This window comes from Cotesia typhae, unplaced genomic scaffold (genome assembly GCF_013202065.1).
Source record: "Cotesia typhae breed Kobodo isofemale line unplaced genomic scaffold, CoteBio_Ctyphae contig_36, whole genome shotgun sequence".
Classification (NCBI taxonomy): domain Eukaryota; kingdom Metazoa; phylum Arthropoda; class Insecta; order Hymenoptera; family Braconidae; genus Cotesia; species Cotesia typhae.
Genome location: NW_027423744.1, coordinates 1,083,952 through 1,109,277, shown reverse-complemented (window position 1 = coordinate 1,109,277; position 25,326 = coordinate 1,083,952). Strand labels below are relative to the sequence as shown.

The following is a 25,326-nucleotide window of genomic DNA, read 5'->3' as shown; positions in this document are numbered from 1 at the left end:
TGTGTTTTAGGTATCCAGGTGTTGGTATCGGGTTCGGATGATATTATGCTATGACAATTTGTTTGTTCTCGATCACTCATCATGTTTTCGGAAACATTTGATACTATATTTTTTGATGACAATATAAGTGTTTGTGAAATTTTGTTTATCAAAAAAATTAATTGTCTATTAAGTAGAATTTTATCAAAAAATTGTGTGACATGTCCGTATATGACCGTTAAAAAATTTTACGTCTCTATATTTGGCTTGATATGACATGAGATGGAAATTGGCCATATCAGATCAGATATAGCCATATAGAACCATATAAGAACATATATGGCTTAATATAGTCTGATATGTTCATATATGATTCCTAATAAGTCCCTGACATGGTCTAATAGAAAAATTGACCATACTAGGCCAGATATAGCCATATAGAACCATATAAGAAGATATCTGGCTTGATATGATCACATATGACTTCATATGCCCACATCAAGCTTGAAATAGTCTGATATATTTGTATATAATTTATGTTACGCCCCTGATATGATCTGATAGAAAAATTGACCGTACTAGGCCAGATATAGCCATATAGAACCATATAAGAAGATATCTGGCTTAATATGACCACATATGACTTCATATGCCCATATCAAGCCTGAAATAGTCTAATAGATTTGTATATAATTTATGTTACGTCCCTGATATGATCTGATAGAAAAATCAGCCATATTAGGTTATATCAGAATATATCTGGCCTTATATGGCTTGATGTGATAATTCATGACTTAATATCCCGATAAATGGCTTAATATAGTTCTATACACCCATGTACATTTTTTTGAAAATCGGTGTTGAAAATTCCCGACAGGTGGCGCATAATCGCTGAATCTTCTCGAAAGTGGAAAGTTATGTTTTAGGTATTTGTTCTAAGATGAAAATCATATTTTTGACGCTTATGAAGAGTTTATCCAAAAAAAATTTTTTTTTTTCACAGAAATTTAAATAAAACTTAAAACGTTTGAATTGTTGTTAAAATTTTTAATGAAATGAAATGGAACATATTTTCCTTTAATTTGAAAAGCATCAAAGATTGGACCACTTCCCTCAATTTTGATCTAAGATACATTCATCATTAGAAACAGCGTTATAATTCGGTATGCATTGACACTTATTATTTAAACACTTGGAATATTTTAGACCACATGGTTCGTTAGTCCAGCAAAACTCTCCTAAAAGCGGCAAACAGGATGCATTGTTAACCAAAATATAATTTTTTTTGCAAGCGCATTTTCCGTTTTCGCAGTTGTAGTAAAAAGGGTCACCACATGCCAGTTTGTTATCGCAAGATCTACCTATCGCAGCTGAAAAAAATTACGAGAATAATTCATAGGTTCCGTCCAGAAAATGCAACCTTAGACAGATTCAATTGTACTTACATCGAACACATTGTTTCATGAAGTTCATTATAAAGCGTTCCTTGCATTGACAGTAATTATCAACGCATTCGGAATTTTCAGAATAACATTTTTTATCTTCATCACAATCACCGTCCAGCAAAGGCACACAATTCGTTTTATTGGAAGTCGGTCCATAATTTGGTAAGCATCTACATTTTCTGTTACTGCATATTGCGTTTTCTAGAGGCCAACATTCCACCAGGTATCGACAAGTGTCTCCGACCATTACTTAAAAAAATTAAAAAATAAAATATACATATAAAAAAAAAATAATAATATTAATGCATACTTTTTTTGAGACACATGTATACGTTTTCATGCGTACTGATGTCTAGAACTTTGCATTCGTGGTTTTCGTCACAGCACGGTTTTTCTAACTTAAGGTTGCACTGAAAAAACATTAAGATTGATATTAATTTAAATTTTTGGCAATTATTTGAAATAAATATTGAAACATACATGACTTCCAATCAAACTGCAATTTCTAACTGGAAAGTATTTATTTCCATCCTCAAAAATAATAGGAGTTAGGGTAAAAGCATTCGATACAGAAAATACAAAAATAAGAATTTTAAGAGACATTTCAAATAAATTTTATGTTATCAAATAATGCTTTAAAAGACTGACGGTTAAAGTTTTTTTTATTTCATTTATATATATAGTATTTATAGTAGCTTACGACACTCTTTAGTTTAATTACTGTTTTACTGGTATAAGATTATTTTTAGATTTAATAGTGTCTTTTCTTTCTGTAATTTTTTGGTTGGGGATTTGAGTTATAACCTATGAGCTAACCCTGGTTAAAAATATTGATTGAAAAGGATTGAAAATGATGAAATTAGAATACTTTTGAATAATTTCAATTCTTTTTCATGTATATATAGATATACAGTTCACATAGGGTGACTGATTCCCAATACTTTTCAATCAATATTTTTAATCAGGGAAGTATCAGGTCAAATTTTTGGAAAATCGACAGCTTTTCATTTTTTTTTTGGACTGGGCCCATAACCTATTGCATCAATCCCTTCACTGCAAAACCAAGTGTGTTAATAAGCGTCTTTTTTCAATGCACGAAAATGTTTAAGCAGGGTTCTTTAAAACGTCTAAACATATAAACGAAGGTAGGTGCATGAAAATAAGACACTTGAAAAACGTAACGTGTAATTTTAACACACCTAACGCATAATTTTACACGTTTTAATTGCATAAAGAATTAATGCATTTTTGGTGTATTAAATATAAATACACTTTACCATTATTCACTGAAATGCATTAACACATTACGTATCAGCCTATCGTATATGATGTATTGAAATGTATTATATTTATTGATCACATTCTTATCAGTATAATTACTACTTGATAGGATGAATAAAACATAAAATAAAAAACTTACATGAAAATATCGTTATATATTTTGACCTTTTATATATATATATATATATATATATATATATATATATATATATATATATATATATATATATATATATATATATATATATATATATATATATATATATATATATATATATATATATATATATATATATATATATATATATATAAAATTTCAAACTCTGTTCGTTCGTGATTAATTAATGGAACGTATATTTTGTTTATAGTATTAAATGTAGAAAGTGGATGAGGAAATATTAAATCTTTTATTTCAATAATTTTTTTTTCATTAGTTTGTAACAGGGTAAAATTACCCTTAACCGATAAGTCACCGGATATCGATAATTATTCGACATAGCACTGGCGCGTCTCGATCTTCGGGCCTAAAGGGAGAATAGGAGGGGGTGAGTTTGGGTTAAAATAGGTGAGCCGTGCAGTGGAAAAGGAAGAAGTAATGTGACCGCCAGACTGAGTGCCACGGAAATCAAGAAGGACCGATCCCCGGAGTAGTGACGAGACGAAGGAAGCCAACTACAACTAGGACTTCATCCTCAACGAGTGAGTTAGATCATCGTTTTGTTCGTCAAGGTATCAATTATTACTCTGTGGGAAAGACCGCGGTTTACCGAATACCCAGTTACTTCTCCTATTTAATTATTATGGATCGTTTAATCGACGATTATTAATAAATTAATAGTGAAACATTTGCTAGTTTTGGATTTAGTGATTTTCATGGGGGTTTATACCCGAGGATTACTCAATCGACCTTGCGGGAAAATTTTAATAACTAAAAATTATCAATCAATTAATTAACATCTGAAAATTCGTTAAATTTATTTTTATAATAATTAACTTAGTAAAATTGATTGATTTTTGTCATTGAAAAAAATCGACAATTTTTTATTCGTGGAATTTTGGTCAAGCGTCAGTTTTGTGTCGCAGTAAATTCCAATACCCAAGGTCAAGCAAAAACAGCTAACGAATGTTCTAGCAATTGAAATTTGAATATTTCGACTTGTGTCGAATTTTTCATAATTGATAAAACTAGAAGAAAACTATTAATAATATTTTATTAAGAATTAATTATTAAGAATATTTTATATTAAGAAAATTATTAAGAATTTTATATTAAGAGTTAATTATTGAAGATAATATAGATTGGAAAATTATTAAGTATATTATATTAGGAAAATTATTTATTGAGAATATTATATTATAAAATTATTCCGACAAGTGTGAACTTAATAATTTTGGGATTAAGTCCGTGAATTAATTAAATTAATTTTACTCTAATTTGATAATTATCGGCGTGGACATTAAGTCCAAGAGTTCAGTTAAGTGAGACAAAATTTGTCACAGTAAAAGTTTAGTCAGAATTAATTAATTAAACTTATGTTTATAATTTTGAACGTGATTGTAAAAATTTATATTGTGATTTATTTAATTACCAAAAGTTAATCCAAGGTATTAAGTATATAAGACCTTTTGTTCTAAATAAGTATTGTTATATTGTTAAGACCATGACTATAAGTTACTGAGGAATTTTAATCTATCTAATATTTCAATGGAATTAAAATTAATAATTGGAATTTGAGAATGGTAATAGTTAGTTAGAAATTGGTTGTCAATTGAATATTGTTTGTCGTTTTAGTAAATTACTAATGATTGAATAATTTAATTTAAAATATTTAATTAAAATTAGTTACAGTCAATTTTTATTAAAATAAAATTTATAAAATAAAAATCAAGGAAAGTCAAGTTAGTAGTGTGAGTGTGAGACAAGTGTGGATTATGTGTGTGAAGAATTGAACGGGTTATGCGTGATAGAGAGTGTTAATAGTGTTAAGTTCGGTAGTCCTGTGGACTTAGTTTTAAGTAGAAAAGTGTGTAAGTTAGTTAGTTTTGGTCGTCCGGTGGACGTTTAATTTTAAGTTTAGTTCTAAGACAGGTGTGGGAGACCGTTTGTTCGAAAAAGCCCGTCTAGTCATCGTATCGTCATTGGAAGGTTCGTTTGTAAATATCGTTTATTTCGCAGTTATTCTCCGCTTCGTTAGATTATAAGTGTGTGAGTGAGCGTTTAAATTTGTGAAGTTTGTAAAATCTTTATTGTTAATAAATACCGGTATATTGTTAATTAAATTTTTATTATTCAACAACACCTTCCTCCACTCTCTCTACCCTAAGTTAAGATTCTCAGCTCTGGACCGGTTCCAGGAACCGTGATTAATAATCCTGGTGGCGCCCTGATAATTTTTATTGTTATTAGCTTTGTTTAGTTATTTATAAAATTGATTAGGGGCCAACCTGAGCAGGTAAAACTGTTACAAGTTGTAGTGGTTTTCATCACACGATAAGCATTCAGTTTTCGTTCAAAAAATAAAGTATCCAGTGTAGAATAAACAATATATTTCAAATCATTGTAAATGAATACTTCATCAACTTGACCAAACTTGAGAAGAGTGTCATCATCACATTCTAATAATATTATTGCTCCAGAATGATATGAAGTTCCAAAATTTATGACTTTGTCTGTTCGCAACATTTGACATGTTAACTAGTCATTTTTATCTATGACGTTTTGAAAGATTCTTGAATATGGTAGGTTGCATATTAATACCGAATTTCCTGCACTCACATAGTCATCTTGATACAAAAATTTTTTTGCTGGCATTCCTGGTGGAGAATAAAGTCTTGAACATAATCTTGATTGATGACGATATGACAGCGTAACTGCCAAGTTTTTAAAACTTCGAATAACAGTAACAAGTGCTTTAAAATAAGCGTGAGCAGCTTCAAATCTAAAACACCATAGCTGTCTTGCAGGTCCGAAGAGTTTAATATAGTATGGAATGTGCATCATAAAATGAAATTTAGGAACTATTAAATTTGGGTACAAGCGATTAAAATTAAATATAAATACACGTATCATCTGATCTAAGTAATCAATTGTATCTTCGTGAATCTCATAAGCCAAAGAAACCTTAATAATATCCAACATTTGCATGTAACAAGAAATTTGTTCTTCTAGCTCATTCTCGTTATTTTTTACAATCCACTCTCCTATTAAAAATGGCAGAGTATAAAATAAAACTAAAAATTGTGCTGCACTTTGTCGAAGGTGACCTTCTTCAGTAAGATGAGAACTCAAAATTAAAGCTGGTTTGTTATTTTGAAAATATTTAAAATCAAAATTTTCTATATTTTCATTTAACTGGTCAAGAGTGAATATTTTTTCTACGACAATGCAGTAACGAAGAAATGCTCGACAAACTATTTCTCCGACTCCTTCAATTAAGATATGCATAGCATCTTGGGGAAAACACATCGTTGCATCAAAAAAAGGGATATCCGCTAGAGAGCTTTGTTTATTTATACCATATTGTGTTTTCCAAAATTCCTGTGCTGCATTAGTTATGGATGCGTCTGATACTACATCAACGTGCTCTTGGTGATCAGTTTTATTTCGTAAAATAAAATTTTGAGTTGAAAAATTTTGGCGCCATTCATCCTTAGTTATCATACAAGTACGACATAGTCGATAAGCTGCAACAGATTCTTTGAATCCTCCCAACATAGCAGACGCAGGAGTATCACTAGCACAAAATATAACAGACCCTTTTAAATTTTTTAATTCTCCGTTTACATGAATGTTGATTCCGACAGTTTGTAATTTGACAATATCGGTGATAAATGGTTGTAAAATTTTAGTAACTCCATTTGGTTGCTTCAAGTGTTCCGTTCGTACAATAGCATAAAGTTGAATAATATTTAACGATGATCAAACTTCTGATTTTATATTTGCCAAAGTCCAATAAAACATCGACAGTTTATGTTTCTTTACTGCAACGCCTAACGGATTACCAACAACAAGGTCATCATAGTAAAATATAATCGCTAAAGCATCTTTATGGTTTTTAAAAAATTCATGGTTTTTATAAAAACATCCATCCAGTACTGTACGATAAATATTATCTGAATTACTAGTTTGATTTACAATGCTAGCGTAGACTTCAGGATTTGAAATAAGATTTTTAAATTTTCCCAGAAAGGTACATAATACCCCTCATAGTTAACTTTTCGGACCTTAGCAGAAGTTTTAAAACCAAACGCTTTTCTTTTCCAAATGAGTTTTGATCCAATTACAATTTTCTCTGCGCAGACCATATTAAAATTCTCTTTCAATACTTTGTCAAGAGACTTTTTAGATTGTATTGAAGAAAATATTGTTGATGGGGGATAAGTTTCAGTGCATATATTCCTTATGTCCGTCAACTTTACGGTTTCATCTTCAACATTAACACTCTTGTTTATTTCTCCCTAAATATAAAAATATAAATATTAGTACGGTTAATCAATTTTAAAAAAATAAAAGTTTTTACCATTAAAATTGATAAATAATCATCCACTAAATTTGTTACTCCTTCCATCATGGTTTCCATAGCTTTCTGAGAGATTTTACAGTTTTCTCGTATGTTAACAGCGAATTGAGCTGACTTCAGTTGTAAAATTTCTTTGGGTGTTAAAGTTTTTTCTCCAAAATTATCTATTTTGTAGTATAAAAAAATAGATTAAGCAAATTATAAATGAAAAATAATCATCAGTGTTATAAATGACTCTGAAGTTGACAGATTTTAGAAATTTTTGTAGAATTTTATAGCAGTGAAATTATTATGAAAAAAATTCAATAACAAAATTTCGCATTTGAGAATTACAAAAAATGTAAGTGGAAATTTTTTAATTGTAATTCATTTGCTATAATAATTAAAAAAAATTGACAGGTATCAGCTAACTTCAGTATCATAAATAATTATATAAATAATAGTTTATTTTTATTTCTTACTCTGATTATCTATAGGAGCATGGATGATATTATTTAAGAGTACATCTTGTCCATTAAATAAATTAATATTTTCATGTACTTCAAATTCGTTGTTACATGGAGTTTGCACTGTTGGATGTTTCCTAAATAGATGTTGGCGAAAAGATTTCCATTTTGTAAAATTTCGTCCACATCCCGTTTGTTTACATTGAACTTTAAACTTTGGATCATGCTGATGGTGACGTATGACGTGTTGCATCAAAACGTTTGGTGAATTACATTGATAGAAACACATGGAGCACGAGATATCCATTGTCGTGTTTAATTTTCTACATCAATTTCACTAGTTTCCTTTTATAATTATCATGTATTTCTGCACAAGTACACAATGAAAAATAATGAAAAAAGTAAACAAATATTTTTGTGAATCTTCAGAATGTTTTCGCAGCGCACTCTTCCGATGAAATACGAACTATGGGTGTACATTCAAAAGTGTGTGATAGTATGCGGCAGTGTGTTTGTGTTAGCATAAACCCGTGCGACATCTTGTGAGCCCGCACCAAATTTGTGAGTCTGACGCTTGCTGTTGATCGTTTTATGTTGCCGAGCCTTGGAGGGTAAACGAAGGATAAAAGATAACCGCTATATTGTGAAACTTACGTGTTAGCTAAGCAAGTTCTACTTACTTCTCTGTCATTGCTAAGAGCATATTTATTATTCAAGCTATTTCAAGTTTACGAAAATATATATTAAAATAAATTATTTTTATTTTTAAAATACTAGAAACGTTTTGACTACAAAAAAAAAATTAATAATCACTAAAAAATAGATAATGGAAAAAAAAATTTACTGCCTCATAGCCGGAAGATGCAAGTGTATCAAATATATACAGGATGAAAATACTACTGATTATGAATCTGTTATGAAAAAATTGATGGAGGTTATTAATAAAGACGTTAGTTTGAAGATAATGATTTCCGGCAAGTCCATTATTTTGCAACAAAAAGATCCAGATAGAAACAACCTGTTATGTGACATTGATGAAGATGACGCCATTCGTGATAAAAGCGATGTTCACGTACTTCTTGTACCATTACCTTCTTCATCAACAGACATTGATATTAATTCTTTACCTATAGTATTTTCTGAAAATGAGTTAAGTTCATCAAATGGTAATATAAGTTTTATTGAAGCAACAATGGGAACATCAACTGAACGTTCAGTTACTAGTATTGATATTGCCCATGACAATCTGCCAAGCATAAGTAACCAACTAAGTTTTATTATGTATATTTAGTAATGAATAAAATTAAATTTTTTTCATTAAATTTAAATAATGCTGAAAGCAGCTGATAATTTTTTTTTTCTTTATTTAACTTAAAAATCAATTTAGTAGAAATAAAAAATTAAGCAAATTTTTATTCAAAACTCGTTAAATGTATACATGAAATTTTTTCAAAAAATTTTTTCATAATTATTTATTCCAAACAAAATCTTACAAATAAGGTATCCGTTGACTGCTGTATCATAAATATAAATTTATTATTAATTAAAAAGTTTAATAATTTTTCAGGTTCAATTGCGAATAAATAACAACTATTTCAAAATATACACATAATTTATACACACAAAAAATTGAAAAATTGTTAATATAATAAAATTTATGATTAATTTAGAGTGCCCAAGAACAAGACTTGAAGGAAGATGATGCTACCGGTAAACAGCACTTACTGACATCCAAAACTATTATTCCTGGCCCATCAACATCCAAAATCTCCCAACATGAACAAAAATCTATATCGGTTAACTCTCCGCTACCCTCACTGACATTAGACTTACAAAAAAAATTAACCGAGGATGGTGTACTTAAAGCTCAAAAGTATTTTATCAACTTTTGGGCCTCATACTTGTGGGAAGTTACAAATGCAAAACCAACAAAATTTGATTATTACAATTTAGCGACGAGTATTGTACAGGCTTATCCAGAACTCAAAGGTGGATCTAATGAATGTGTAAGTATTATTTATGTTTACTAGGCATTAACTTTCTTTATTCCATTATCAAATTTAAATTTTTCAGGGAATCGTTCGAAGTCAATTAAGTATCTGGATAAGAAATCATCGTTACGGGTTGAAAAAGACTGGAAGTATTAAAAGAGACCATGATGGGAATAGCAAGCTTCCAACAGCTCAAGCGGTTTTCGTGGAAAATAATACGTAATTATCAAAACAGTTTTTGAAATTTAACTACTTGATTATTAATGATAAATTTTACACGAATGAAAATATTTTTAATCAGCAATCACTTTAAATAATAATTTTAAGTAGTACTATAATGATTTTAATGTGATAATAGTTATGGTATTTTTTATGTGCTGTTCAGAAAGTACTGTTTAAAAAATGAGAATTTCTATTTTAAATAGTTAAAACTAATTTTTTTTTTTCGCATATACTATATCACACTGATAGAAGGATTTATTTATAGTTGAAAATATTTGTTAATATTTAACAAATCATTTACTAGAGACCACATTTTAGCCCTTAACAAATATTGCTTAGTATTTAAAAATATTTATTAATATTTAATAAATGAATATTAGATTTATTAAATACAAACAAATCATTTTAAATGCTAAAAATATTTATTTAATACTGAGAAGTAGTCTCTAATAAATGATTTGTTAACTATAAAAAATATTTTTTAACACAATTAAATTCTTTTATCAGTACATTAGCTACTTTAGTCAAAATATTGACTTTTTTATTTGTAGTGACATTGAAAAATTTCTCAAAGAATTAAGTAAGCCATGTAAAAAAGGAATTAATACAGCCCATTGGAAGCAATTACTAAAAATAACTTTAACTTCGCGTAGAGTTTGGATCGAGAATGAAGCTACTCGAATTTCTGACATTATAGCCAAGTACCCGTGCTTAATTTCCTATGAAATGGTAAGTTTTTAGTTTATCCCTTGCAACCTTCACCTCACTCTGGAATCACTCTGTATTCAGAGTCAGAGTGAAATCATATTGAAACCAGTGTGGATCCAGAGTGGTTTTGTGCCTTTTTTCCAGAGTCAAATCACAGTGAATCCAGAGTGATCCCAGAGTGAATTCAGTGATCTCAGAGTGAATTCAGAGTAATCTCAGAGTGAATTCAAAATGAAACTAAAGTAAATTCAAAATGAAACTAGAGTGTTTTCAGAATGTCTTGAAAATGTTTTCAACGTGGGTTTAGCGCTTTTTAGAGTAAATTCGAATAATTCTCAATTTTGTCCTTAGTATATTTATGATACCTTTAACACGAGTGTAGTGTATTGAGTTTTCATAATTTACCTAATTATATTAACAGTTAGACGACAAATGGTTAATAAATTAATAATCATATAGCATTTTTCGACTACATAATTAACAACCATTTCATTCTACAAAATAAGAGATAATAAATTTTGTAATTTGAAAATACTTTCAATTAGTTAAAGGTCTATTTTTATCTTTATTATATTAAATTATGAAGTCAACAGGTGAATTTAGTATTATACATTATTAATTGGTTCCCTATTTAAAAATTTTTAAATGTTATGAATTTTTGTATGACTTAAAAAGATTTTATTTTGAAAATACTAGAAATTCACATAGGGATCAGTTTGATCCCGGGAAAAAAATTATATATAATTCTATAGAACCATATATAATCTATATATGATTTCATATAATTTATATATAACTATATGTCTTTACATATGTTTGTTTTTAAGATTATATGTAATTATATAAAGCTATATATAATTGCAAATAATTTATATATAACTGTACGTCACTACATACATTCGTTTTTAAGATTATATATAATTTTTATATAACTACATATAATTACATATAATTTATATATAACTATATGTCATTACACGTATTTGTTTTTAATATTTGATCGAGCTAAATTTTAAATTATTTTAATTTTAAATTATTAAAATTTAACCAATTAAATAATTGTCTTCGAATAAATAAATTTATTAATAGTTAATAAATCTTTCTATCAGTGTATATTGATAATTAATAATTTACAAACGAAATAAAAAATTTTGTTCATTACGCATTGATCATGTATACGATGTGCATTACTTGTAGTTGTTAAAAACCCTGATATTCAAGTAATTCTCATTGGTAAACTGGTAAAGAATTAGTCTTTCAAGCGTCAGGTCCCAGATTCGATTCCCGAGCGTAACAGTTGTTTTTTATTTGATTCCACTCTGGCTTTAGTCTGAGTTCACTCTGGTTTCATGCTGGAAAATAGGCACAAAACCACTCTGGAACCATCATGATTCCATAACGTTTCCAGAATTTTTTCAGACTGATTTCAGAATGATTTGAAAGTCGCAAGGGATGTGATTTATATATACATATATATATATATATATTATCTGGTGCATTTCACTGATTGAATCTTTTTAAATTATAGATGTTTTATGAATTCTTAACTATGAGAGAAATATTGTATGAAGACATTGTTAAAAAAATTGACGTTTGGATTGATAAACTAACAAGTTTTTGTAATTTTTTGGAAACTGACAACAAGTCAATTGCAATACTCCAATATTTAGGCAAAGAACTTGGCACTAAAAAAATTAAACAGGGAATGAAAAATCTATTTATCATTAAACAGGTATAAATTCATCATTCTATAAAATAAATATATAAAATAAAATTTATAAATATGTAAAATAAAAAATTAAATTCATTGTTATAAATATAAATATATAAAATTCTATAAATTTATATATATTTTCGGTATTATAAGTATGAATTTACTAAATTCCCACATTTTTCTGCATTGTTTGCAGGCTTTACAATCTACTTGAAGACTTGGAGACAGTAGAAAGTGAAGCACCTAGATGTGTCGTATATACCCTGGATCAAGATATTGCATCAGTTTACATTGTGGCAGATAATTGTATTCAAATGGAAATACCGAATCCAGATATTTATAAAATTTTGGCCAGAGTATTAGCTTCTTACTATGCATGGCATAGAAATTTTCCTGCTGGATACTTAAATCTTTTACAATATTTAGACTACATCATATTAGATATACCACAAAAAAATTTGAATTTGGTAGTATCTAAGTTCATAAGAAAGTTTAATAATTAAAGAAGGTATTGTTCTGATTAATACAATTTTATGCTTACTAATTTTATATTTTAATTTTATTTTTAAACTTTTTGACATAAAATATTTCTTAATTAAAAAAAAAACTCACGCATTTTACGTTCTAATAATTAAAATAATGAGATTAAAATTATTACTGTACTAGATATTATATTTTTCATTTAAAAATTCTGTAACAGAACTGTATACGACTGTGTTAGTTGATATTTACATAATAATATAAATAATATACATAATAAATATATGTAATAATAATGACTAAATAAAATTATTAAGATAATTTCATTCATTTTGGTGAATAATACCTATAATAATACGTAACACGGTTATGTGCATTAAAATAATGCATTTTGGTGTTTTGAAGTAACACACCTAGGTGTTTCAAAATAACACACAAATACTGTGTTAATAAATAACACACCGGGAAACGTCGTAAAAGTGACTACAAGAAAGTAACACATTTATGTGTTTTAAATTAACACACTTGGTTTTGCAGTGTTTTTTCTGATTATAAAATGATTATTATTGACAATTTAATTAATTAATATCTTTACAAATTTTACTTATTAATATTTAACCGTTGCTATGGTAACCATTGCCATAGTAACCGTTGCTATGGTAACCATTGCCATAGTAACCGTTGCTATGGTAACCGTTGCCAAAATGGTCACCATAGCAATGAAAAGCGATAACAATGAAAACGTCACATCAACTTTCTAACAAAGGATTAACTCCTTGGAGATCTGTCCATCTTTCTATTGTCAGCTACAAAATATAAAATCCAAAAATCCAACAAAAGTCTTTTTCAAAAAGGATCAAAACTTTAAGCATGTGTGGTCGAAATTAAAAAAAAAAAAAAGGGAGATCATTAAAGACCTCGTGATTTCTCATTCCTGATTTTATTCCGTGGTATACCGAATCGATCGATTCTTAGAACGTAATCGAATTCTCAAAACACCATCAATCGTGTGTACACATATATGGATGCATGTAAGTATGTAGCGTTAGCCTTTACTTAAAGAATACAAAACATAAATAAAACGTTTATATTCCATTTCGTTCACTCATACCAGCTTTGGAATTGATGATATTCATATACATACACATTCTCACACGCTTTCAAGAGCGTCCTGGTCGTAGTATCAAGTAAGTATAAGGATAAGGGGATATTGAAGAAATTAAAGCGATCCCCATAGTTATTCTACAATTGTTTTGTCTGCAATAACGATCGTCGAATGGATTCTCCCACGGGATCGACATGCATAAGTATTTTCAACAAATAACAGTCCCATATTTTTCCTATTACATACATATTATAGATTTCAATTAATAATTATGAGCGTATTATTGAAGCATGTAATCTAATTTATGATTTTCAGTTTCGTTTAGATTTCATTTCGATCCCATTGTTTCTTTATTATTTAAATTTAAAATATATATACATGAATAAAAGAGCCCGTCTTTCCTCGACTAACTAGAGAAGGAGGCCGAGAACGAACCGCGGTAGGTCTTAATTCTGATCTCGGATAGCTGGTCTCCACGAAGTGGAAAAAAATACAAGAAAACAATCGATTGACCCAGGTCGATCGCCACACGAACGCTCACATACCCGCTCGAATACCCCCAGTCCGGTACCGAGGGTTCTTTTACCTTTTTCTTACTCTCATTCTTCACCCACGGCACGAAATAAACACTCTGAAATGGAGCTACAATCAAATAACATCTATCTGATTTAAAATAATGTCATTTTTCGGTCTCATAAAAAAGCCTTTTTTTTTTAAAACTCACATAATTTCGCTTTAAATTCGTGTTTTTAGACTTTTAAAAAAAGTTAATTATCCTTCAGAACCTGACCTTTCACTTTCTGCTATTTTAAATATGATTGAATGAATCCTTCCTACTTTTCATGCCCAATGAATCAAAAATGAGAAATCAAAAAATGGTTCTTCAACTTTAGTCGCTTCGAAAACATTGAAAACAAGCTTTTTCGTTTAATCTAAGTTCAGATCGTAAAATCTAGAAGTTCTAGCTTTGATTTGCGTACTTGTGTGAAATTTTGCGATGATTAATCGCTGAGTTATGACCAATCTTGTAAAATTCCTATTTTCCCGGAAATTGATCAGAAATCGCGAACCAATTGAGCTAGAGACTTCCGTTTGGAAGCAAATTAACGCTAAAAGCGCCCTCTAGCTTGAAAAAGAAGAATTTTTGGTAAGGATATATCCGGAAGCACCTAAAAAGGCGTTTTAGTAAAAAAGATGCTTTAGTATTATCAAAGGATATCATCACCTGGATAGGAAGCATGAATAAGCGGAATAAAGCGACTGAGGAGAATCCTGGTGGGCTACTCGTTCTCATTGCTCATTGGAAAAGCTAAGATGAGACTGGGTCGTCTAATTGACCACGAGCTCACGAGAGAACAAGCAACCGGCTGGTGGTTATCTCTCTCTAGCTTGGATCTCGTCCAGCCTGAGATTTTTGAAATTTCAAATCCGTATTTGCGTTGCAGATGGGCAAAAGCTGCTCCGGAGGAATTGGACGGGCTCTGAGCTAGACAGAGACCGAAAACAATGTCACGGCCTTCGGATGTATAATGTTTTCTCTCAATTAAGCCTTAATTAAGTTAAAATTAACATCGTGGATTCACTCTTCCACCTTACCCTTGTACCCTTTTGCGCGTATCCGAGCCTTCACCCCTCGTTCTCCTCCGAAAGACTCCGTGATCGGAAGCGCGAGCAGTGCTTTGGGTGGCCTCACGTACAGCCTCTTCTAAAACTATCGGCCAGTTCCAATTCCTTCATTCATCAGAATTACCACTGAATCATTCTTCAGTGATGATTCTTCAGCTGAGGATCATCGAAATGGACAATTATGGTGATGATTATCAGCATCGGCATGGCAAGTCTTCGTTTGGTAAGACAACACCAAGCTTGGGAATTTTCAAAGGCTTCTAATGGGAAAATCCAGGAATCGGTTTGATGACACCTGCTTGCAATTTAGCGAAGAAAGATCAGATTGTTGACTTTTGTCCTCGGTTGTACGGAGCTGGTGGAAGCACCACCGCGAAGGTGTGCACCACCAAGTGTAGCTTGTGGGGTACGGGGTTCAGTATACTGAGAATCGAACCTGGGAGATAAACCAGGCTTCATTAGGCAGGATGATCAGACAACGCGATGTGTAGCCCAACACAAAGTTCAGTAGCTCCTTGGGCTTTGTGGTGCATGTATGTTCATGTGTGTTGCGCTGGATGCGATCACCAACAAGACAACATCCGTAGATTGCAGCTAGGACACTACGTGTCCGGTGTCCGGTGTTTCCACTTAATGTATGCAGGACTCTAAGTGTGGTGTGAGTCCGCGAGCATCTGTCTCGAGAAAACATTATATGCCTCCATTTAATTTAATTTATTTATAAGGTCTTGGAGCGTAGTTTACTTTTCCAAGCTCGGGAAAAAAATTTTTCATGTGCCATGGGTTAATCGGGGCTTATGTATTTTGTAGGATATTTGCTCATTGATAATCTTTTATGTGAGGCAAAAATTAATTTAATATTTGATGAAACGATGATGTCAGAAAAGTCACTTTTCTGTTATAACTTGATACTTCAAATTTAACTCTCTTATAGGGAGATAAATTAGCGATCATGCGCCATCTGTTGAATGTTTTCGAAACTAACTTTGGTCAGAAAATTACAAATGGGTATATTTGAACATATCAGGCCTAGTCTATAAGTACTAAATGATTTTAATTATTTTTTTCAGTTATTTTACTTGGAAATATATATAGAATAATAGCAAATAGTAAAAAAAAATTCCGAATGTCATTAAAGTACATTTTTATAAATTATATTTAACTAATTGGATAAAGTTAAATTATAATGATAATTGTATAAAAGTGTTGTTAGAATAAACTGTATTGAGCAAAAACTGATCACTAAAATGTGTAATTTTTGATACAGCTGATAAGTCTGAGAGCGATTGCAGTGCCGCCTCAAAGGAAGGTGGATAATATCAACACTTGGAGAAATTTTTACTAAAAAGTCCGGTTAATTTTTTAGTAGTTCAGTAAAAACATTTTATTTTACTGTAATTTGTAATATTAAATTAAAAATAATTATTAATCTTAATTTTTCACGTTTATTATTTTTATCCTTAATACTACCTTAAAAATTAATGGTACTTACATTTTATACATTGTATTGTAAACAATTATTTTCAAAGAAACCTTAGAAAATGAAACTTTCGTCGCTCGTGTTTTGGCACACACATTCTGCTCGTTGCGCCGATAGCTCTACTCATTTAGATAATTAAATGTATTTTATATTCTTATTGAATAAAAATTTCTTTTTCTACTTGAAAATTTTCATTAAAAATTGTTATTTTATTACAATAAAATTTATTACAATAAAAATTTCCAACGACTTAATATCTCTAGGTGACTTAGTAGTTCAGTAAAAAAAATTTATTTTACTGTAATTTTTAATATTAAATTAAAAATAGTTATTAATCTTAATTTTTCACGTTTATTATTTTTGTCCCTAATACTACCTTTTTTTTTTTTTACATTGTTGTGAATAATTACGAAGATTTAGGAATTAAATATCTATCCTGTAAATCCTTGAATCAACAAAAGATATCAAATCTAATGAATTAATTTTTAGAATAAAACTATTAATCAAACAATCACTAAAGCAGAACAAAGCAGACTATCTTAAATTGATAATTGAAACAGATTAATGGCCTTTATATGCCGTAACCCTTAACAGCAAGACTAAGGACTCTGGCTACAAATAAGGCATGAGGTCCCCGAAATATGACTTGCTATGAAGCGTTAACTCGATAGACGGAAATTAATAAATTTTTCACGAGTGCTGTTAGCTCAACGTGAGAAAGGAAGTATCACGAGGACACGGTAGAGTTGAGTAAGTGCGGAAGAGACTGGTGTGTATGTTCTCCTTAAAATTCAACAGTACAGAATAATCATAAGAAGCTAAACAAAACTAAAAATAAAAATAAGAGCATAAGAGTGTGTAAGATAAAGGCTGAGGGGAACGTAGAGCCAGAGCCGCTTGAGGGTGGAGATGCCTCGCCTTAATCTCTTAAAGCCCGAATTAGGCTTCTCGGCGCACCCTTTCCTGCATTCGCATTCGTATTCGTATTCCGTTAAAGGCAATACGAATACCCAACTCAAAGTTAAAACAGTGTGTTAATGTGTGTTTTCGTTTACCAATATCACACTGACACTCAATGGCAGCAATCCGGAGTAAGCTGTAAATAAATACAAGAACCAAGAAGTGGCTAACCGGAAGCTGACCATTACCGGGAAACTTAATAGTCCGTGAAAACAATAGAATTACATTGGATCGAATATATAAAAATTGTCCGTTTTAGACTTACGATATATACAAGCTTGGGCTTTGCTTACTTTATCTGCTAAATTGTTGCATTCTTATTTTATAATGTGACTCCTCGACAAAGATCGACGTAGACCATAATGTACATTTATTGCGTACTTTAGTAGTTAACAAATACTTTAAGGAAATTAACTTCTCTAAGAGGGATATGAGTCAACCGGGCAATCGTTTTGTCATGCAATTGTTGATTGTTTCCCGGTGTGATGATACTTAGAGACGTGGATAAATGTCTTCCGATAGTTTATCTAAGTTAAGAATTCTTTGAAAGTGTTATTTTTCTGATAAAACTACCATACATAGTCATATATAGTTTAATATGCTCATATCACGCATAAAATGATCATATACACCCACATTCAGACATTTGTGGCTTAACATGTCCATATGTAACATAATATGCCTAAAATAATCATATTTGACCATATCTGGCGTAATAAGTCCATATTTTACATAATATGCTTATATTATGCTTTAAATCATCATATACACCCATATATTACCTTATCTGGCTTGATATGTCCATATGTGACGTAATAAATCTAATATCATGCCTAAAATGATCATATATCTCTATATATAATGTTTTCATTAAATTTAGTTCTGAAAAAATCTAACAGGTGGCGCATAATCGCTAAATCTTCTCCTAATAAGAGAGTTAACTAGCTTAAGATATTAGTTTGAACAGAAAAAATCATTTTTCATATGTGGAAACTATTTCACGGGTTTTTAGTATTATAGAGTCTTATTTTCATTGATTTGACGCATCAATATCTAATTTGTGTTACGTTTTTATATGAAAATTGGCTATATCAAGCCAGATATAGACATAAACAGCAAGAGTAGAAAAAATATGAGTTGATATGACTTGATGTGTCCATATATGATCATATCAACGAATTTGTTGATTTATTCTATTAAATTCCATGAAATTCTATTCATAACTTTGGCACAAAGCAGTTGACGTAAATAATTCAAATTAACCACTCAAGTACGAGATTGTTAACAAAGAACGGATGGCTCCAGATCCATGATCCAGAATTCAGGTTGCCAGTTGTTCGAAGTAATGGATTATCGAATCATGTTAATCTGTATCTCGCATATAATACGCATCATGAGGTACATTATCGCCGTGGTATACCATTCAAATGAAGCCCGAGCTGTTCTCTTTCTCTCTTGAGCACACGGCAATCGAATTGCAGCCAAAGTACACCAAGAAGATCACATGTGGCCGTATGAATCCATTCCACTCAGAAATAAATGAGCCCCACTGTCCGAGCACCAGGAATCCCAGTTCCACCCGTTTGATCCAGCTCCTACTCAAAAATCTCTGGCACAACAAATGCAGCAAATAATATAAATCTTAAACTGGATGCGCAAAACTGCAGACAGTTGTTCCACTTGCGCCGGTGGGAGTAAGCTTATTCCACAAACGAGGATTAACCGCCAGCAAGTGGAAGGTCGAGCATCGTAAGCTCCGCCTCCAATGACGCCCACGCGTCACCATTGGTCGGTAAGCAAACAGTGACTTAACCCGTCTTGAGGCTCATTTGCTTATTAATGTTGTAATCACCGGTACACTAAGATTCTCTTTTGTCGTGTTGTCCTGGAGAAGTCCAAAACACCAGCAACTTCTTTCTTCTCTCTCTTGTTGCTCCCTTCATCAGAAAATCCGAGCATCCCGGTGGTTCAATGAGCCAAACAGATCTTGCTCTTATTCTTCTTGGTGGCCCCAGGAATGCAACCAGTCTACGTCTCGCTTCTTATTACAATCTTAACTAAACCATTCCCAACCAAGCATTCATGCTTCGATTCTTTGGTACCTTAATTCTGCTACCAGTTTTACTGGAACTTTCCTTTCAACTTGTTCCTTCAAGCTTCATTTCAAATCACTTTTTTTCAAGCTTTCAATTCTGTCACCACCAATCATTTTATCGTCTTTTTAAGTAACGTTCAAGTAAGAACCAGCAACATCCAACTTTTATTGTCCTTAGATCATTTTTATTTTGTTTTATCAAGCTCAATTTTATCAATTCAAAGTCAGTTTCTTCTGAAGGTGTCGTCATCTAAAGTTGTCCATTTTTAAAAGCATGGAGTGTTATTCTACATGGTTGGAAACTTATGAGTTAAGTTTTTTTTTGGTTCTTTAGAAAATGTCCTTTCAGAAAAAATAAAGATTGTAGAAAACATATGTTTCTGATGAATGATGCAAACCAAAATATTATACCTTTAATCGATATTAAATGGTTTTTAAAATTTTTAACTAATTGTCTTATCGTAAAAATGGAAGATTCTCTAAAATGGAGTTAGACAATTCGCTAATTAGAATGCCAATATGAAATGTCTTTCAAAAATAGTATATTTTTTCATTATTTGATCAATTTATTAAATCTGAATTCTAAATTAATTTCTTCTAAAGTCTTCAATTTTTCCATTATTTAATGCAAAAACTATCAATCTTTTGATCATATTTTGATCAAATATCAATTTTTTTACTTCTTAGTTTTGCTCACTTAGTGTCATCAAACCCAATTCTAAGATTTCTTCTACAATTCACAATTTTGTTGTCATTTGAAAACAGAACCATCAATATTTTGTTCAGATTCAAATGCGGGAAAGTATCCAACCTTATTTCCTCTGTTACTCTTCATTTGATCTCATCAAGTCCAATTCTAAATCAGCTTCTTCCAAATTCTTCAACTTTGTCATTATTTGACAGTAAACCATCAACTGTTAGCATTCGATAACAGAACCATCAATTTTTTGATCAATATTTTGTGCAGGTTCCAATTTAGAATAATATCCAACATTATTTCCTTTGATATTCATATTATCTCATCTAGTCCAATTCTAAATCAGCTTCTTCCTTTTTGTTGTCATTTGATAGCAAAGCATCAACCCTTTGATCATTTTCTAATTTAGTCTCTAATGCGGAACAAGATCCAATTTTATTTGGGTATTTTTTCATCTATGAAACTATTAATTTGGATTAAAAAGAAGACCAAAATAAAATTGTAAATGCAAAACTATAATATAATCTTTCGAAAAACAATTGTTGGAAAATAACGAAAAAATTTTAAAAATGATGAATGTCCGTAAAAAGTAAAATAATTTCTGATGAGTGCCATTAAACGAAACGATAATCATTTAGTCCGTCAACAAAATAAAGTCTTCTTCAACAAAACTCGACAAATTGAGCGAGCTCCTGTAGCGTACCAGCAAAAAATGAACTTACTTACTTACTTCATCATGATCACAGAAAAGATTCCCCATCATCGAATCAGAAGCTCACTTGCATCCGAATTATCTCATTAGCTCCTTTCCCCAAAGAAACTCGTCACTCATTTTGGTGCCTACCTTCTTAACTCACGATCGCTGCTGTAGACTCGCGTCCCAATCTGTCCGTTCATTTCCTCCAAACCTTTTAAGTGAAATAAGAAAAAACTTTCGACTTTACTGTTTTCGTAAAACTATAAACATATATCTAACCATATTTTTAGAAGCTTGGAGCCTTAGTCTGACAGCTCGACGCCCTGTTTGTTTTTGGATGTCGTGCTGGTCGGAATATCTTAAAACAAACGGTTTCCATCAAGTCATCTCATTCAGAAACAGTTAAAGTTTATATTTGAATCGATTTATCGATAAATCAAAAAGTTACTTATCATTTTATCCAACATTCTTATTAGGAAAATAAGAATGTATTAATTTAGAATTTTATCATCGTAAATAGCTCGTTTTAAAACCTCAATTCTTCTAATTTATCCAAGTCATCTTACAGTCATTGTCCAAATCAAAAATTACTTAAAAAGGTTCCTGAGGAATAATGAAAAAGATAAACGGAATGAGGCGTGGTACGGTTTTTTTATCTTTCCCATATTCCACAAGAAATTATGATGACTAATCATCAACGTCTAGCTTTTATTTTCTGGTAATAGATCAAAGATCGACGATCCACGGCCAGATTTTTATTCCAAGATAAAAACCGATGGATGGCTTGTTTACAATAAACGTGAAATTGGGGTAAATTGTGTAACCACGAGGGTAAACTGTTAGGCACTATATTTCCTTCTTTTTACGGAGACATTATAGCGTATTTAGTGACACAACACCAACTGCAAATAAGGGTGAACCGTGAAAATTATTGCTCTCTATAGAAATCCCCTAACTAAGCCCTAATACGGCTCTGTCGGCACTTTTTTGGAAACTTACCCAGTTAATAGTATCTATTCAATTAAAGACTGGGTCATGAAAGGTCAAAAGTCTTTATTGTGTCACAAAATTGAAATATTTGCCCAGAACTTTCCGTGGAATAATTTTTTTAATTGGTTGATTGTCAAAATTTATATCTAGACTTATCAAGACAGATAAAAATTTATATAATTTTATAATTTCGACATATCATAACATATTTAGGTATATAATGTCAGATAAAATGTATTTTGTTCATATCAGGCTCTTTATATGTAAAATATAATTTTTTATAAAATTTAGTTTTTAAAACATCCGACAGGTGGCGCATAGTCGCTACATTTTCTCGCTATAAGAGTTAACTTTGAGAAATTATAAGTATTAAAATTAAAATTATTTTTTTGGCTATTTTAACAGACTTTTCTGCATAACTACATGCTTTTAAACAGAAGCACGATAAAAAATGTTTTTTTAATTCTGTTAGGCAGAATTTCAGTTTTTTGATTGAAATTCTTCCATCTGTTCAATAAAAATACTTAGTCCGAATTTTTTACTGGTGAAATGGTTTCCAAAATGTTTTTTTTCGAAGATATGGCTGTTTAAGAAGACTACCAAGTGTTTAATTAAGAACCAGTGGTACTTGGAGTATTTTTGGGTACTCTTACAGCTAGAAAATTTGGCCTTAGAAGCTATCAAGCTAATTTTTCTTTTAAAAAGAGCCTGAGACGCTAAATGATCAACCAGAAAGATAATTTAAAGTATGTTTGTAACTTTTGATTTTTATTATTTTTTTTTTAAAACAGTTGAATTTATTTTACGTCCAATACGTTAAACTGACGTTTTAAACGCTCAAAACGTTGAGTTAACGATTGGAGCGTTTTTTACGTTCAATACATCGATTTTATGGTTTGAAAGTTTAATACGTCGAATCTACAACTTAAATTTCGACTCAGGAACTGACTGATTTAGCAGATTGCCATAATGTAAGATCTATTTTTAAAGATAGAATGAAAAATTGCAATTTTTTAAAAGCAACTCATTACTTACATGGTGAATAAATAAAAAGCAGACAATGGTTATAAAAAAAAAAGGATATAAATCATGTAGCATATTTGAAAAGTGTCCATCTTTTGAGTTGTCAATGAAGAGCCAGCCGGTCGTATACCTCGGGGATAACCCACCCTCAGTAATTTTAAAAACACACTACCCCACCGAGAAAATAAAGATGATAATAAAAGGAAGAATAACGAGAAGTGAACATCAACAGGAAGACCCGTAACCCGTGGACATGCAAATTTGGTTTTACAATAAACCCAGGAACCCCAACTAAGGGCAATTTTTATCCCGAGCATTCGTTTATTTCGCTCTTATTGATACCAGAAAAGAGCAGCTCGCTCTTGTTCCGCAAACCGAGCACTAAAAACTATAAAGTGTGTTGTATGACTGGATCAGTTTGATTTTGTGTCTGCAAAGCTAAACTTAAACCAGGAGCTAAAATATACCGAGTGTAAATCTGCATATCTAAATAATCGAACTCGCATGTGTGTCCTATCGTTGGTAACACGCCAGTAACTATACAAGTCTTCACTGATGCCAGACTCAGCTTTTATACTCGGACGTCTCTCTCTAGCACGTGACACTTTTAATGAGCCCAACCGAGAGAGAAAGAGAGCGTCAGAAGAGCGATAGGGGGAAGGACTCGAAAGCGCGTGTGTGCATGGATCCTTATACCTGATTTGCATTGCAAATTAGTTCTCTCGCCAGTAAGCAGTAACAGCCACCAGAAAACCCGGAGCATCAAAAACTAAACTCGATTCTCTTCTGTTCAAGGAACAACTTATACATACCATTGTTGGTAGCTGGAGCAGTACCGCGAATCTAGATCTATCTATCACTTCTTCCCGCTAACACCTCATTGATTTGCACATGTGCTACGAATGATCCAAATTCTCTAGTGTTTCCCGTTTTTCTTCAATAGTCTTCAATTTTCGTCTTCTTCTTCTTCTTGGATGACAGCAAGCCGGAAAATTGAAATCGGGGCGAAAATGACCATCAATCCAAGGATTTTGCATATGACACCCTGCCTTCCAGCGTTTGCGTCGAACCTGGAACCTGGACCCTAAAGGGACCATCAATAGACAGCTGTCGGTGAAAATAAGGCAGCTTGACGTCTTGAACTGATTTATCGGCTCATTTGCATCACAAACAATAAGCTACCCTTTGCAATTCTGATCCTTATTGACGCATTTGTTGATCCAATTCAATTCAATCCTATCCCTGGATAGTTTGCCAACTGGATTTGGAGGAAAGTTGTTCTAACCAGTGATTAGGACACTTGATATCCACACACGGTCAATTCTGAATCATTTTTTTTGATAAAAAATTAATGATTTTAATGAAATCAACAGCTTTAAGCCAATTACAGAGTTATTTTACAATAATTTCGCAAATAAAATAGAAGCTTGTACATATATACTACAAATATATTCACAGTAATTAATTGTTGGCGGCCAAAATTTCAGGCGATATATAAAATTAATTATTGATTGTCTAAGTAAAAAAATACTTTTTTCCTTTGACTGACAATAGCTCCGCGGCAAATCATCGTACAGGCTTTTTGATTACGTTAAATTGAAGGACATTAAATTTTCTATAAAAACTTTTTAGCGAAACAATGAAAAAAAATTTTTTTTTCATTGAAGAAATGAATAAAACTCGAAAAATTTCTCATAATGATGATTTTTGCAAAAACAAAGAATTTGAAGCTTCGGGGGACTATAAAAAAAAAATTGCAGCGCTTTGAATTGTTTAGGGATTTCAGGGGACACTTGGAGGTTGAAAAATTACCGACTATATCCCTTGTTCATCCATTTTATCCAAAGTTTTACCAAGTTATCCAAAT

At 31.1% G+C, this 25,326-nt stretch overlaps 2 protein-coding genes across 2 annotated transcripts; one reads left to right on the top strand and one right to left on the bottom strand.

Moving 5' to 3' along the window:
- Window positions 1–977: 977 nt before the first annotated feature.
- On the bottom strand, window positions 978–24,266 carry LOC141526681 (uncharacterized). Its single transcript, XM_074241750.1, has 4 exons — window positions 23,472–24,266; window positions 1,735–1,834; window positions 1,425–1,673; window positions 978–1,349 (listed from the first exon to the last, which is right to left on the bottom strand). The coding sequence occupies exons 1-4, from the start codon at window positions 23,532–23,534 to the stop codon at window positions 1,093–1,095; spliced, it is 669 nt and encodes a 222-aa protein (XP_074097851.1). The 5' UTR covers window positions 23,535–24,266; the 3' UTR covers window positions 978–1,092.
- On the top strand, window positions 7,654–12,992 carry LOC141526775 (uncharacterized). The gene is made up of 7 exons (XM_074241861.1): window positions 7,654–8,961; window positions 9,223–9,238; window positions 9,342–9,677; window positions 9,745–9,881; window positions 10,436–10,613; window positions 12,121–12,324; window positions 12,507–12,992. Exons 1-7 carry the CDS (start codon window positions 8,498–8,500, stop codon window positions 12,807–12,809), a joined length of 1,638 nt encoding a protein of 545 aa, XP_074097962.1. The 5' UTR covers window positions 7,654–8,497; the 3' UTR covers window positions 12,810–12,992.
- Window positions 24,267–25,326: the final 1,060 nt, after the last annotated feature.